Source organism: Serinus canaria, chromosome 12, assembly GCF_022539315.1.
Source record: "Serinus canaria isolate serCan28SL12 chromosome 12, serCan2020, whole genome shotgun sequence".
Lineage (NCBI taxonomy): Eukaryota > Metazoa > Chordata > Aves > Passeriformes > Fringillidae > Serinus > Serinus canaria.
This window is the reverse complement of record NC_066326.1, coordinates 16,146,357-16,161,734: the sequence shown is the minus strand read 5'-3', so window position 1 is coordinate 16,161,734 and position 15,378 is coordinate 16,146,357. Positions and strand designations below refer to the sequence as shown.

Here is a 15,378-nt window from a genome sequence, read left to right as displayed (position 1 = left end):
CTATATGCCTTCTCATGTACTTTCTTATTTTTTTAACATATTTCTACACATTTCACTGAAGACTACAAAAATATTTTGATCTTGCAGAATGTTCTATTTACACTACATAATACCAGTTCAGCTCATGAGTAATTTGTTTATTTTCATAAAGGAACGGAGCCCTTTCCCTCCTTACTGTCCAAGACGTAACAATGAAAATCAGAAGAATTTATTTAAGTGAGGGCTGAGAAACAAAATCAGTTCAAGAGCTTTCCATGTTTACATTGTCTATTTTTCCTCCTCCAAATCTAAACTATGTGTCTCTAAATGATTAAATTGGGCTTTTAAAAATTATTTCTCTCCCAGGTTTTCACATCCACAATAGAAATCATTGCTACTGGAACAGATCCAATATCCTAAACCACATTTTGATTTTTCTTTATCATAAGATGTTGGTAAGGCCATGATTTAATGGACTCTATGGGTTAATTGGGGGGAAAATTTGTAATTTCGTGAATTTTCAACATATCTCCATTTACAAAAGATAGATCTTCTTGGACTTCATGACAATTTTTTCCAGTTCTCAACTCATTGTTAATATTATTATCCGCCTTATTAAAATTCTGGTAGCTTGCAATATTTTTAGATGACACTTGCAGAACAAGTGGTTCAGGTTAAAGTATGTAATTTAATTTTTATAAAAAATTACTGAGTGTACTACACTCAGCTTGCAGTTATTCAGATTATGCACTGACCATCCCTCAGTAGATCTTCAACTAAACCCATTCCAGGAGGAATGGCAGGGAGAACACATGGGAGAGGCACAGCTGTAGCTGTATTGCTCCATACCCAAAATACCTTGACAAGGTATAATCACACCAAGCAGACACTGAATTGTGCTCTGTGCTACAAACATCAAAGTTCTCAAGTTCTCTGAGGGTGTAATTTATGCTTTATAACACATAAACATGCTTTAATCTCACACCTCTATCACACTAGCAAAGAATCTGGAGTATGTGTTTGCTTAGGGTAAACACAAACTCTAAAATTTCACAGTCCTTATACAGCATTTTGTATTCAACTGCTACTCATTGTCACCAGTTAACACAGAACACAAGTCAATCCTGGAGCTTAAGACTGATTTAGATTGATAAGTATTAAAGATTGAATTATATACTAGATGAATATTAAATGATCTAGTATTTAATAGTTAAGAAAATAATAATTACTCCAAACTGATAAACTAATATTATGATGAGCATGTATCTTTCCCTAAAATAATTTTTCCAATTAATCCAGCTATTAAGTGTCTAGTGTGACACAATATATGCAAGGTTTAAGAGTTGAATAAGATAAAGTTTATTTTCTTCCTATAACACCCAGGTGATCATAAATGCTCCATGTAACCCAAGAGTCACCAGGTGAGACCAAAGGTGGCTCTAAATCCAATACCTTTTCCCTAACAGAAGCTAAAACAAGGAGGGGAATGAACAGTATTAGAAAAGGGCAAGGATGTGGTTTCCTCCAACTTGAGATATCTGTGGACTGGGCCTTCCCAAAAGAAGGCTTTTATTTGCATTAATTTTATATATGTATTTAGTAGCATTTTCCATCCTTTTTCTTCTATGGAGCCACCCAAATGTTGTGGAACCACATCCACTTTTAACAGCCCCATCAGCCCAGAACTCCACAGGACTCTTCCATCACACAGAAATGGGGGTTCACTTGCTTGGCTCCTGTATCACCAACACTCCCAGGAACAGTATTAAACAAGTGAGCCAACAATTTTTATTCTTCCACTCCATGGTATTTGTGTTTTGAGAATTTTCTAAGCTACCTTTGCTTAATAATGTATTTTCCAAGAAGAGCAGATGTGGATTTTTTGTATTTAGGGATGGCAGAGGGAACAGTCTCCAGGCTAGGGCAGGATGACTGGGCAGGAAAACCAGCACTGACACAAATTATCCCACAGAGGACAAGAGAGAGGCGAGATTTAGCTTTACCTTTCTGTGAGGCAACTGTGTTGCACAACCACGCCTACGGGCAGCACTGAATTAATACTTCCCATACCTTTCAGTCTGAGCATTTCTCAGAACCACAAACCTTTTCCCAGCAAAAAGGAGAAGTTCTTGAACACAGAAAATTGTGGCTTTAATCATTTTAAATAAAAAGATGTAGTTTATGATGAAAAAAATTCTTTCACATTTTTATAACAAAAGGCCAATATGATTAATTTTTTTCCTTTGTGGAACTGCTTGATTAAACCTGGCAGCTTCATAGATTGCACAGTTAGAGTCTGATAATATTTGACAAGGGAGCAGAACCATGAGGAAATGAAAAGAAAAACATTTCCATTTTATTTTACAAATACCTACAATAATATTTTCACCCTCGCAATACACCTTCCAAGTATTTAAATTATTAATTGTGGGTGAGGGTTTCAATTATTTGCCAGAAATGAATTTGAGACTTGCAGATTTATTTGCAAGTCCAGGCCTCATTCAGTAAGTACATCCACAAAGAATACAGGGAACAGACCCCAGGTCCAGCATTTCTAAGACATTCCTGTGTTTAAACAAGATGACAACATGAATAATTTAAATATGGAAGAGAAGATATATGCAATTACACCTTAAAAACCCAAATAAAACATGAAGTTTTTGCAGAAGGGGCATTTCTTGCAGAGTGCACTGGTACGCATGACACAGAACAGGGCTCTAATCCGATTGGAATCGCCAGGCACTAATGTAATACACACACACAAAAAAGATTATCAAAAGCTGATTAAAAGCCATCCAAACATTACAATCGAAGAGTACAGATTAAACAAAAGACATGATTTAGAAGAGGGCTAAATTTTTTTGACCTTATTAAGGGTCTTTATGAACTTTTATGCCAAATCTCGATGAAGAAGAATATACCTCAGAACTGAAAGCACGGCATTACACTTTGGGTTCTGTGTATTGCCAAAATTACAGTACAATTAAGTGAAGGTATTTCAGGCTGCTCAGGGAGCAGTGGCAGTTGCTAGGCAGCATCTGCTCCTGTCAGAGATGCTTCTTTCTTTGTGCAGTACAGAACCTCAGCCAGGAATACTGCCACCAATGGATTATTCCAAGGCAGCTTACTGCCATCACATGGCATCTGCAAAGTGCTCACCCGCTGCCTAGCAACACCGCCTCTTTCTACTGAGTCATACCAGCACCAGGACAATATTCCTGCAAAAAAAGAAACAGATGCCTGAGAAGAAAGGTGATCATTCAGTAGCAGAGCAAAGGATTGCAAGCATCCTTCCCCTGCCCTCCAAGATAAAAATAGAGATTGGGCTCAAAAATCATGAGCTGTTTAAAATAGTTTTGCACATCCTGGTGGCAGGAGGTGGGAGAGAAGGAACCGACCAAAACCCATATCGTTGTCCACTGCCTTAGCTGTGTTAAAGAACTGGTCTTGAGCTCACAGCTTTGCAAGGATCTATCCTGTTACTTCATCCTCTTCCTGTCACTCTATTCCATCAGTTCATTCACCCATACATCATTCCCTCTATGCAGGAAGCGAATGCAGTAGGCTTTTTCTCCCTTTTAAAGAGAGCAAAGGTTGTTTCAATTTCTGAAGCCTTCTCCCTCTTTCCAACACCCAGCTGGCAAAGAGAACTGGGCACACTCTGCCCAGAGAGGTGAGGAGCTGCTCTGCACTGCTGCATTCCACAGGCTGCAAACGTGAGACTGCCGAACACTTAACTGTTCAACACCAGGAAGCAAGGTAAGAAACCAATCAAGTTTTGACTCTCCTGGTGGGAGGAGATTGCACCACTTCTCCAGGCACCCTGCTCCAGGGCTTTCCCACATGCACTGTGAGAATCACTGTCCCTGACTGGAATTCGCCCCCACGGCTCCTCCTTTCACCCTGCAGCTCTGAGAAGTGCCTGGCCCTGTCTTCTCTGCACCTCCCTAGACAGCAGCTATCCATGAGGCAACCCTTTCCTATGCTCCACTTCCCAGGTTATACCACCCTGGATCTTACAGACCCTCCTCTCTCCCCGTGTTCCCACCTCCTCACCTCACCCCTCATACTGCGAGGTGCAGCCCCAGGGCAACTAAAGGAGGAAGAGAGCATTTCCATCACCTTGCTGGTGCCCAGGAACACAGCCAGGGACGTGGCTGCCTACAGGAGAACACCACTGGCACATGTTCACACATGCAAAGCCTCAAGGCTCACCCCACAGCACCTTCCAGCCTGTCCCATTCTGCACACGTTACAGCGTGAGACTTTCAGATCTCCCATCTATCTGTTAAATAAGTTCTTAACACATTAAAGCTACCTGGGCATTTATGGTCAGTTTGCACATTTTCAATGAGCAGCAGGAAGAGAAGGATAGGCCAGATTTATAAAAGTATATTTACCAGCATACAGCTCCTGCATTTTAGCTGAAAACTCTATAGATAGAGTCAGCCTGTACTGGCTGCTACACAAGAACTCTGCTGAAGACATCTCTGAAACCTGTCAATCCACCCATAAGAACTTTGACTCTTTTGCTTTGCAAGTAAAATACAAAAAAAGAAAAAAAGCATTTGACTGACAAAATTGAAAATGCTTTCTTTTCACAATTTTTAACTCTTCCAATCTTTACTGAAGCAGACGTGCATTATTTAATGCTATCAACATCATCTGAGATGTTGGGGAAATCCTCCTTTTCTCTTTTTATGTCCTCCATACAGGTACTATTATTATTATCATCATCATCAGTTTTTATTTAATAAACTATTTTTCCCCTATTAAAAGGAGAATATGGTCTTCTGCCAGGAATACAGTCACTCCAGAAGTGGGGGAGAAAAAGCCAAAATGAAACCAACTAAACAAATCCAAGAAGATCAGTAGTTGCAGTTTGGGGCCTTGCTGTGATGAAGAAAGAGAGAGAAGCCTTTTTTCTACCTCCTCTGCCCCAGAGTCCAAAGAGAAGCTGTTTCTGTGCTTGAAACACAATCTTCCTTAGCATAAGCCCCTTGGACCACAGAGATTACCAGACACTTATCTGTTAAAAAGAAAAACAAGGGGCCCTCCCCTCATTTCAGTGCACTGGGAAGGGCTGAACTGGAGCAGGATGGTGGATGGGTGGATGGGTGCAGATCACTGTGCACTGCCAGGGGAGCTTCCCCAGCAGGCAGGTTTCCAGTGGATGCTCTGCACACACAGCAGGGCCAAGACCTTTCCAGGTCCCAGGATAGCTTCTCCTACTCTAACAAGCCCCTGCTGGAGGAATGGCCTCACAGCATCACCTTTAAACAGAGGCATAAGCATGGAGAGGATTCCACTCATCTCTCATGCCAGGCCCACAGGCAGTGTCCAGCTCCATCTACAGCAACAGCAGATGTCAGAGCAATTCTATTTCACAAAAATATTGATCCAGCTCTAAGAGGTCCAGCAGAACTACACAGTTCTATCTTTGGTTTATCAAAATTCAGGCCAGCAATCATTCAGATTATGAGCATTTAGAGAAACAAAACACAAAGATGCACCGAAGTTCAAAGCACAGTTTTCAGTAACCCTTTTTTCCAGTAATTCACATATTTTTGGATTACTTGTCCCACTCTGGCTGAAACTTTCTCACCTGAGCCTACACTCTGTCCATGTAACACAGCCACACATACACAGAGAAGTGCCTAGGTGAAGCAGGCAGCTTCCTGTAGACACTTCCACAGGCATTTTTCTCCACAAAGGAAGAGGTGGGTGAAAAAGAAACATCTCCTATCCCCCCACACCCAGACTCAGTTACTGGAAACAGACATGTTCCCTACAGGGAATATCCAGCACTGTCTGAGATATTCTCCTATGAAAGGCTCTCTGCTCCCTTCACCACTTGTTTGGGCAGCCCACCCAGCACCCATCCCAGCAAGGCAAAGGACCATGTGCACTGTCACCTAAACAGTCATATATTGCTTGCAACTGCCTTCTATTTAGCAGTTCTGGGTTTCTCTGACAGGAATTCAAGGGTTCCTTTATCAGGTTCAGAAGACTAAAAGTGCAGGTACCCAGAAACATCTTGCTCAAATATTTTGAGAGGGAAGAAGGGCCCTGCTGCTCAAAAACACAGCCACAAGAGGTTTCCAGAACAGTGAGGCACCTGCCAAAGCACTCTGTGCTACACTCTGGCACCTTGGGTAGCTCAGGGACTTACATTCAACAGAAAGAAAATAAAATAATTCACCACTCCATCAACTGCCTACTGCCAACACTAAAAGCATTTAGTGCCCAAGATTCCTTGCACTGAAATAAAAATAAAGGTTTGTCTAGATGTTTCAGAGAACACCAGCTTACCTCTGAAAGCACAAAGGCCTGCTTTTAATCACCAAGAGTTAGCTGGCACCACTTGTCATAAGCTTTTCTTAAGGCTTAATATCCAGAAAGACTCAAGAAAAGAAAAAGTAGTTAAAAGCTGAAGAGGGACGGAGGGAAGTCTTATCCCTGGAATAAGTAATCACCTCACAACTGCACTGGAAAGCACTCAGTCTGCTCAAAGCCTCAGTTCCCTGCCTTTCAAATATATTCCCTAAGTTTGGACTAAGGACTTATTGTTTGCACAAACACTAAAACATGTCTAAGAGGAAGGAATTACAGCCAAAAAAACTTTAGAGATGCTTTCAAGATCTCAAAAGACCTCACAAACTTCATTTTGACATGGAAAAACTTGAACAGAGGTTTGATTTAAACATCAGACACTTGAGTGAGATATTTTGTATTTGCCCTGAGGTTCAGTGAGCAGACAGAATTTGAAACAGAACAAAGTGAGAAATGTTGTGAGATTAAGGTTGATTCATAACTTAAAAACAATCAGTGGAAAGACCACTGTCAATCCCAACTGGTTTTGGACCAAGATCCCATGGTATGCTTCCTCTGGCCTCTTCCTAAGTGCATAGCACAGCTGAGAGAAGAACACAACAAACTTAGTAACCACACAAATTTAAAAAATAATTTCTCTGGAGAAGGAGGGAAAAGTTGCATCAGACTCTTCAAGAGCTAAATAATTTTCCACAGACTTCCCATTCTTTGGTGTTTTCACGCCCACATCTGAAAAGTGCTCCTTTTTCTCAAGAGAACAAATCTATGGAATACATATGGCCACCAATAACACCAGTTGTTGGTCCCATCAGGCAGTTACAGCTCTTCTGTATGAGAACCATTTCCAAAGAACTATTTAATGTGTTAATCATAAAAGCTTGTCTATGTACATGTCATTGTGCACATGAACACAGAAAACTTCCTCATTCCCAATTATCCCCCTCTTGTGGGTTTTGAAATGCCAGCAAATACGTGGTAGAGAATTTTATAATTACAAATTCTGGTAATAGTCTTACATGTTTCCCTGATGTCTGCATTGGAGTCTGACTTGTTAAGGGCAGAACTGCTGCAAAAAAGGCTTTGCAAGGGTAGTGGGACCCAAGCCCAGCTGAGCTATGCCATTGACTGTGCTCTAAGGAAGTTGCTTTCAGAGGACTAATAAAAAGTCATCCTTCCTCTATTCCCACATACAGCTGCAGACCACTACCTGCACCATCACCCCATACTCACACACCAACTCTCTAACCCTTAAGTGGTTCAAAAGTGAAATTTTAAATTTCCACTAATTTCACTCTGAACGCTTGAACAATGAATTTAAACTCAAAGCACACAAGAAACACCTGATAGAACCTGAATAACCTTTTTGTTTTAGCAAATCAGAAGCTTTCAATCTGCACTACTATGCACAGAGATTCCAATTTCAAGTTCTTCCCACCCAACCCTATTTCCATTAAACATGGAGGAAAAGTTGTCCAAGATTGCCAACTCGCATCATCAAATGTCTCTTGTTACTGGATGTATTGTTAGGTGAGGACAGAAAGCCTGAATATCAAAATGTTTCCACCCTTAGAAAATCATTCTAAAACCAAAATCCCTTCTGTGCTGGGGATAAGCTCGGGGAAGAAGTGCTTTTGCCCCCACCCTACTGGCCAGTGGCTGAAGTCCTGCAGGTCTTAACTGAATACTTAATACAGCACAATAACAAAGAAATGGAGAAAATTACTCCAAACCCCATCAAATCATCCAAATTTGAACCCCATATTGCACTGCTACCACTTCTTACTCCAGGATCACCCCCACATTCCCCTACAAACCATGTAATGAACTGTTAACATATACATCTCACTTCTTGCCTTTGTGAGCAATTTGCTTCTCAACTTCATTCTTCCTGTATTTAGAAAGTTTTGGGCTAATTTCTACTGCAAATGCATTTGTGGACAACTGGTATTTAGATAATCTCAAAGTAGTAATATCTAACAGGTTAATTCTCATCCAGTTCTGCAAATCAGCTCTTCATGAGAGCTGGTCTAACCGATGCCTTTGGCTTAGTCTTTTCTAGGACAGACAAGCCAAACTATTTTAATCTCTTGCCCAAAACAGGACATTTAATCTCCAAGTTCTATCAGCACCCACAGAATTCCAGATTTACCCTACTCTGGAGCTGAAGTTGCCCACCACATTTAATCACACTTTAGTAACCTCTCCTATCTATAGGATAGCATCCCATCAGGTGCATCTTGGGAGCTGCTCTTTTCCAGAGACATTTCAAGGTGTGATTCATTTCCCATCCAGTTAAATAACACATATACATTTCCTTTATGATTCCTGACTGATAAATTCCTTTGCTCATTCTTAAGGCCTACAGGTTAAAAAAAAAGGCCCTTAGGAGCAAAGTACTGAGTGGAAATTACTCCAATCTCTGGACCATCCCATTTTCCTGAGCAAGTCCCCAGGTACCAGCAGCACTTCCCAAAGCAGTGGAGCACAGAAGGTTTCAAAGTGCATCCCTGCACGTAGCTTTGGTTCCAAGACAGATCCCTGAAGAATATCCTTAGTCACCTCCCTCCTGCTGCCAGACAATTACATCCCCTGGCACTGGGACACAGGAGAGAAAATGAAATATAACCTATGTCCCTAACGCAGCACCTGATGCAAGGATTGATATTGCTTCCCATACAAACAATGGACATTTTCCTAATTTGGGAGAGGGACTTTTCTCTACCTCGCTGAAACTCTTCATTTTTAAGCCTGTAACAAACCACTCCAGCGAGCAAGTGAAACCACAGTGCCACTCACAGCCCCCTTCAGCAGCTGCCTCTTGTGTGATCAGCTAAGGCAGGGTCTTGTGCCAAAAGCCCTCAGGAAGGCAGGAAGAGTTTTCTAAGTTCTGCAGCCCTGTTTTTCCGAGCATAAATATGAACTGGAAGCGTGCAAGCCAAGGTTTAGTGACAATGGGGGGAAAAAAGAAAATCAAGATACTGATCAAAAAGCTGCAGTACAAAACCATAACTAGGACATTGTGATGTTCCATCCCTTCTTAGTAAGAACAAGGGAAAGTTTAGCTGTATGTATCTGTGGTTATGGATTTATTTTTCATTGTTACCAAGTAAGCAGTGAAAATAAAGATTTAAAAAGCATTTTTAAATAAAACAACAGATTTTAACCCTAATTCTTTGAATAAACTAAGAACAGATTCTGTTGATGCAGGCAGGTTCTCCTTCTCCTCCATGACTTAATACATACATATTTAATATGGTCAGCCATACAAAGTGGTTTGTTGATACAACATCAATCACATTACAAAAAACAAAACTAAAAAAACAGACAAACAAAAAACTTTCCTGAGAGCCACCTAAATGTGCGCCTTGCACAAAAAAAAAAAAGAGCAAAGACTGACAGCCTAATGAAATAATCAGCTCTTAAACAGTAGCCAAATGCTGTTTACTAGAGTTCTATTTAACTTTTTCTTTTAATACATTAATATTTAATACTTGCTTTTTAAGACTAAACTAACTAATCAGATCACTTTAATAAATCTTTTCTTAGAGACAGAGACTGCTTTAAAAATACTAAAAACACTAGAGGGCTAGGGAGCCTTACCTTCAATAATCAGTTCAGAATTCTGATTATCTGTGTTCATCACTGGCCATCTTAAGCACCTGTGGAAGAACTGCCTGCTTTGCTTCAGTGAGTCTCAAGTTTTAAAAGCAGAGTTAGGATTATAGGCACTGAATATAAGTATTTCTAAATAGAGGGGAATTACTCACAACAGCTACCAGGTAGTTGCTATAGCAGCTGAGAAATAAAATCAAGGAAGATATATTCAAGGTTGTTAGGAGAGTGTTTAACTTATTTAGAAATATCCTGAGCAATCTTTTAATATCTTTGCTGCAGATGTATGCAGTGATTTGTATGAGAACTGAGCAATACAATGGCAGTCTACAACTGCAAGTGTGGAAAACTTCTTTTAATTGCAGGTAGGTACAGAGAGCTCCAGAACTGGCCAAAAGGCACCAACGTTCCCATCAGGAAATTTCACATATTCACCTGCAGCCAAGAGCCTGTGGCTGCACAGGAATATCTGCTGAGGGCTCCAGCAAGCACAGAAGAAATGCCTTTGTGCTCCCTGGAAGCCAGTGCAGAACACCCAGCCCTTCCATAGCCAGGTGTTGGGAGGGGAACGTGGTGTCTTTCCGAAGGATCAGGTCCTGTGAATTATCACCTCTGAGCCAGGCACCCACATAAGGCAGCAGAGCACAACCTACTTTCAACAAAGACACCAGCATCAGAATGAACCACTTTAAATACTATCTTCCCTTGCCTTGGTACACAAGAACAGCTATGTCTAGGGCCTGGATGACCAGATGTACCTTTCTGTTCCACCAGAAACCTCTTTGTGGTATTCCAGTTGCAGAAATAACTGATGCCACTCAGCTTACATCAACAGGGACAGAAAGTTTATTGCCTTAACCCAAAGCAAATCTTAAAACTTTGCATGGTTTAGCAGGAGCACAGAGAAAACACACAGTGGTTTTTTGGACAGACTGCTCTAACCAAACCCAAACTACTAAAGCCCAAAGGCATAAGCTCAGAACAGTGACTCATGCCAAGAAGATTATTTTTGCACATATTACTTGTGGAATCAGGATAATTTACACTGCTATTTCCCCTCCTCCCCCCCCTTTTTTTTTTTTGCCAGTGCACCTCCCAGCAGCAAACCCTCAGGTCCACACTTTCTGCAGACTATTTACTTCAAAATATACAAAAATTATTCTTCCAGACAGCAATGACAGATCTACTTTTGAAAAACTGATATGCCACTCCTCACTTGTAGTAACTAACCCCCAGGTACAAGCAGCATTTTTCACCTATTTTCCTTCTCTGGAGGATTAACAACAAATTTCAATTACAGGAAAAGTAATTAAAGCTACTCAAGAATAAAAAAAGCTTGCCTAGAAATCACCAAAACTTACACAACTCAGCTGTTACCTCAGCCCTACCTACAGGTGTGCTGAAAAATCCCCATCCTTAGAGAAATATTCTCCAGCCCAGGGAACATCACTGAAATCACACTTGTTTTCATTCACTGCTCTCCCTCCACATGCCTCTTCCAGACTTGTTTACAACCTGACTGGAGATTTCCCAGCTTTTCTTTTCAAATATCTGCATAAAAAAATTAGTTCACCTGTTTTTTGGATCAAGGTAAAACAAGGACTTTCTTATTTGAGCACATGGGCCAAACAAAAACAAACACTGACTATCAAACCCTACGACACAGCAAAGAAAAACAACAACAGAAACAGAAGGAAAACAACAAGATTTGGAAGATAGATAATTATTTTCTGAAGCATCCATTACAATTCTAGCAGTCAGTTTCATCCTAGTGTAACAGAGGTGGCCTCTGCCCAGCAGATGAGGTATGAAAAAAAGTACAGCATCAACTACATTAAAAAACCCCAGCAAAACAACAATTTGGTATTCCTGAGTGCATCTAGCTGGGATGCATCAGGGCTTGTTAACTTCATATACTCCCAGTGACCAACAGACACAGCAACAGGATTGGAAGCAACGACTTCCAGGTGTTATTTTCTGCCACTTGTTTTTATTACCCTATACTTACAGGTTCTCATCTGATGCTGCATTTGAATTTATTTTTTTTAAACAAAAAATATTTGCTTCATCTCTCTTTACTATGCAGACAAGTGGGATGTCCTAAGCAAGATATTTGCTGTACAAGATGACAAATTAACAAGTATTTTTTTATTATTAAATTAACAGAAAGCGTTTTAACAAAGAGGCATTAAGGCTTTTAATTACTCACAAGTTAATTGCCAAAATCCCACTGTTAAAGTGGGATAAAGTGATCTGGTGAACAGATAATGTAGCAAATTTGTTGATACTATTTTAAATATTTTGTAGAAATCAATCATCACTACACACTGTGGAACTTAAAAATCAATATGCACAACTGATAACTATAAATTTAATGAGGCGTTTAAGTAACTAATCAGGGTAGCAGTAGTAGCTTTTCTTATTATAATACAAATCAACAGTTTAAAAAAAATTAAATCGAAATGAGCAAGAGCGAAGTAAAAGAAATTCTGGATCTTCCACTTCATTAGATGTAACATTTCTGCTTTTATCAGGGATTTAAACGCTAAAATAACAAACCAAAGCCGGCAACGGTGATGCCTCAGATTAGAGCAACCACGAGGCCAGACGACTGTAAAATCTGATTTTCCAAACCAACGAAAAAGCAGCGCAGTCCGCACGCACAGAGGCCCCGGGGCCCCGCTCCCGGCCCGCCGCAGCCCCCGGCCCGGCCGCCCCCACGGCCGGGCAGGTGCAGCACCGACGCCCCCTAAAGACACCGCGGCGCCGCCGGCCCCTTCCCAACTCCATCCACACATCGCCTCGCTCCGCAGATGGAAACGCAGGGAAAAGGGAACCGGGCGCTTAAGTAGATTAAGGGCTCAGCAACTCGTTTTCTGATTATTTGTGCGATCCCGACCCCAGCGCGGGCCCCCGAACTCCGCTTGTCTCTCGCGTCGCCGCGGCGGCGCTCGGGGAAATAACGCGAACCGAAGCACACGCAGAGCACATCCAGCGGTGCAGGCAGGGCAGGGGAGGCAGCGCCGGGCATCCCCCACAGCCTCGCGGGCAGCGCTGCCCCCATCCCGGCTCCACCTGAGGGGCAGCGCCGCGACCACCGACGGCCCCGGGGGAGGAGAACAGCCGCCCCCCCACACGCACAGCACAGCCCCGGGGTCCTGCGGGGAGAGGAGGGGGCAAGCGGGGCGGGGGAGGGATGCGGCAATACCTACCCACGCCGTATTTCTCCTCCTCAGTGGGACTCCACATGCTGCCGGATGGCTCGGCCGCGGCCGCCGGTCCCCGGGCAGAGCGCGGCGGGCGGGCGGGCGCCGCTCATCGAGCGGGGGCGGCTTCTCCTCCCCCCGCGCTCAGCGGGGGCGCCGCGCCGGCAGCCCCCGCCCCACGCTCCGGCAGGGGCTGCCCTCAGGGGTCGCTTCGCCGCTGCCGGGGGGCGGGGGGGAGGTCGCCCCCCGCCCGCCCGGGCGCTGCCGGCCGCCGCGCCGCTCCTTTCAGCGGCCGCTCGCCGCCGGCCCGGCGCCTCTCCTCGCGCGGCCCCTGCGGGCTCCGGCCCTGCCGACGCGGCGGCCCCGCGGAGCTCGGTAGCCCCGGGCCCCCTCCTCGTCGTTCTCGTTCTCCTCCTCCTCCTCCCGAGCCGCCGCTCCCGCCGCCGCCGCCTGAAGGACTCGGGGCTGCCGCGCCCCCCCTCGCGCTCCCGGCGGACCTGGCGCGCACGCGCGCCTCGCGCCGCCCCCCCCTCCCCGTGCGGCCGCACGAGGCGCGCGCGGGCGCGAGGCGCGGGGAGGCGCGTGCCCTCTGAGGGCGGGCAGGGGAGCGGCCGGTCCCGGGACATACTCCCGTCCCCATCCCATCCCCATCCTGGGCTCCATCCCATCCCCGCCGCACCTGCCGCCCCAAACGGCTCCCGGGAGGCCGGCCCGCAGTGCAGCACCGAACCCGGCCGTGTTGGTCAGCAACGGGGCCGGCCCGACCTCCGCCCGGCGGCCCGGGCTGCCCGCAACACGGCCCCGAGCCCCTGGCAGCGCTCAGCTACCCCTGGCACCACCAGCGTTTAGATCAAAAGTTGGCTGATACTGTGTTTCGTTATCTTGTCGGTATTAGTAATCTCCAGAGTTTCTAAAGAGCTGGCGAAATTCACATGGTTTCCACGATGAACACGTACTCAAAACAGGAAACGTTCTTTAGATTTCATCTTTAAGTTCAGCTTCCACTTCCTTCCATAAAAACTGAATTTGAATTCTTCACAGCAAAGGAAAAGCTGAAATAAGTTATACAAAAGTTTTCCTGCAGCAGAAATTTTACTCCCTGCAATATTCTGACGGACCAGTGCCCTTGCCCTGGTCAGAGCCTCCGCAAATACACTTTATACAGCCTTTTCAGAAACCTTTGTAAACAACTTGCTTGATGTGAAGTTTTGGGAATGCACTAAACTTTTTAACAATATAACTTCAGATGTACCCAACACTTTTAATAGAATATCTGTTCTCTGATTATATAATAAAACAGAATGAAAGTCATCAACTTGCACTACAGAACTTGGGTTGCTGTGGAAACCTTCATTATTTATTTTTTTAACACGTGCAACTACTGTTTCCCCACTGAGCAGGGCTGGGTTTCTGTTTGGGTTTTGGTTTGGTTTTGGGATGTCAGGTTTTGTTTTCCTGTGTGGAGAGCAAACAGCAAGTGGCCAAGAACTGAGTGTGCTTGTACATTATTCATTTAAAAAACCAACTTATTCTATCCTACCTTAATTCATATTCACATTTAGGCATTTGTATTTACAATAGTTCCGTTCCTTCCCTTCCTGAGGCACTCCCACAGCATGCAGAAATAGCTTTTTGAAGGGACAAAGCATGACAAAGTCATTGAGTTGCATCTGCTGGAGATAGGCTGCTCCAGGGTTTGAGAAAGTGTTTTTGGTTTTTTAAAAGTGTTTTGGGTTTTGTATATGTCAATAATAAATACCTTTCCATGTCTTCTGAGTACTTTGGGAACAGAAAACCTCTGCAGTGACAGGAATTGGTTAATTCTTCCAGGCTCTTTATTCCAGTCTCAGCCCTTCAAGGATTCTTCTTGCTGCCAAGCTGACCAGTACTTAAACTGATATTTTTCTTGCTTAAGAAAAAAATACAGCTTTTTTTTTTTTTTTTTTCCAAACTACAACCATTTCTGAGTTGAATTTTCCCTTAAAGTAAACCCAGAATGAAGGTGAACTTGGGAAGGCAAGTGAAATCCTTCTAGGGTTAGATAAAGTCTGAGAAGAACACCAAAACAGCTGGACAGGATATGACCTGCAAGGACCTAATAGCATACAGAAAGCACTTTATTTAAACGCCATATGTGTGTTCATGGACATACAAATCACAGCATTGACAGGGACACACACTGATGGCAGATTTACCTGTATTTGAAACACAACACATATTATTGCATGTTTATTCTTGACTCTTTTCT

General features: G+C 43.5%; 1 protein-coding gene across 9 annotated transcripts in view; it reads right to left on the bottom strand.

Annotated features, from left to right (window-relative positions):
• Positions 1–13,220, bottom strand: part of DOCK3 (dedicator of cytokinesis 3) — a 181,216-nt gene extending 167,996 nt beyond the window's left edge. For all 9 annotated transcript variants that reach the window (XR_007778606.1, XM_050979181.1, XM_050979182.1 and 6 more), the window contains exon 1: positions 13,137–13,220. Coding sequence is in view for 8 of the 9 variants with exons in the window: in XM_050979181.1 (XP_050835138.1) it covers positions 13,137–13,173 (37 nt within the window). In the remaining variant the exon portion in view is untranslated. The remainder of the gene's footprint in view (positions 1–13,136) is intronic.
• Positions 13,221–15,378: the final 2,158 nt, after the last annotated feature.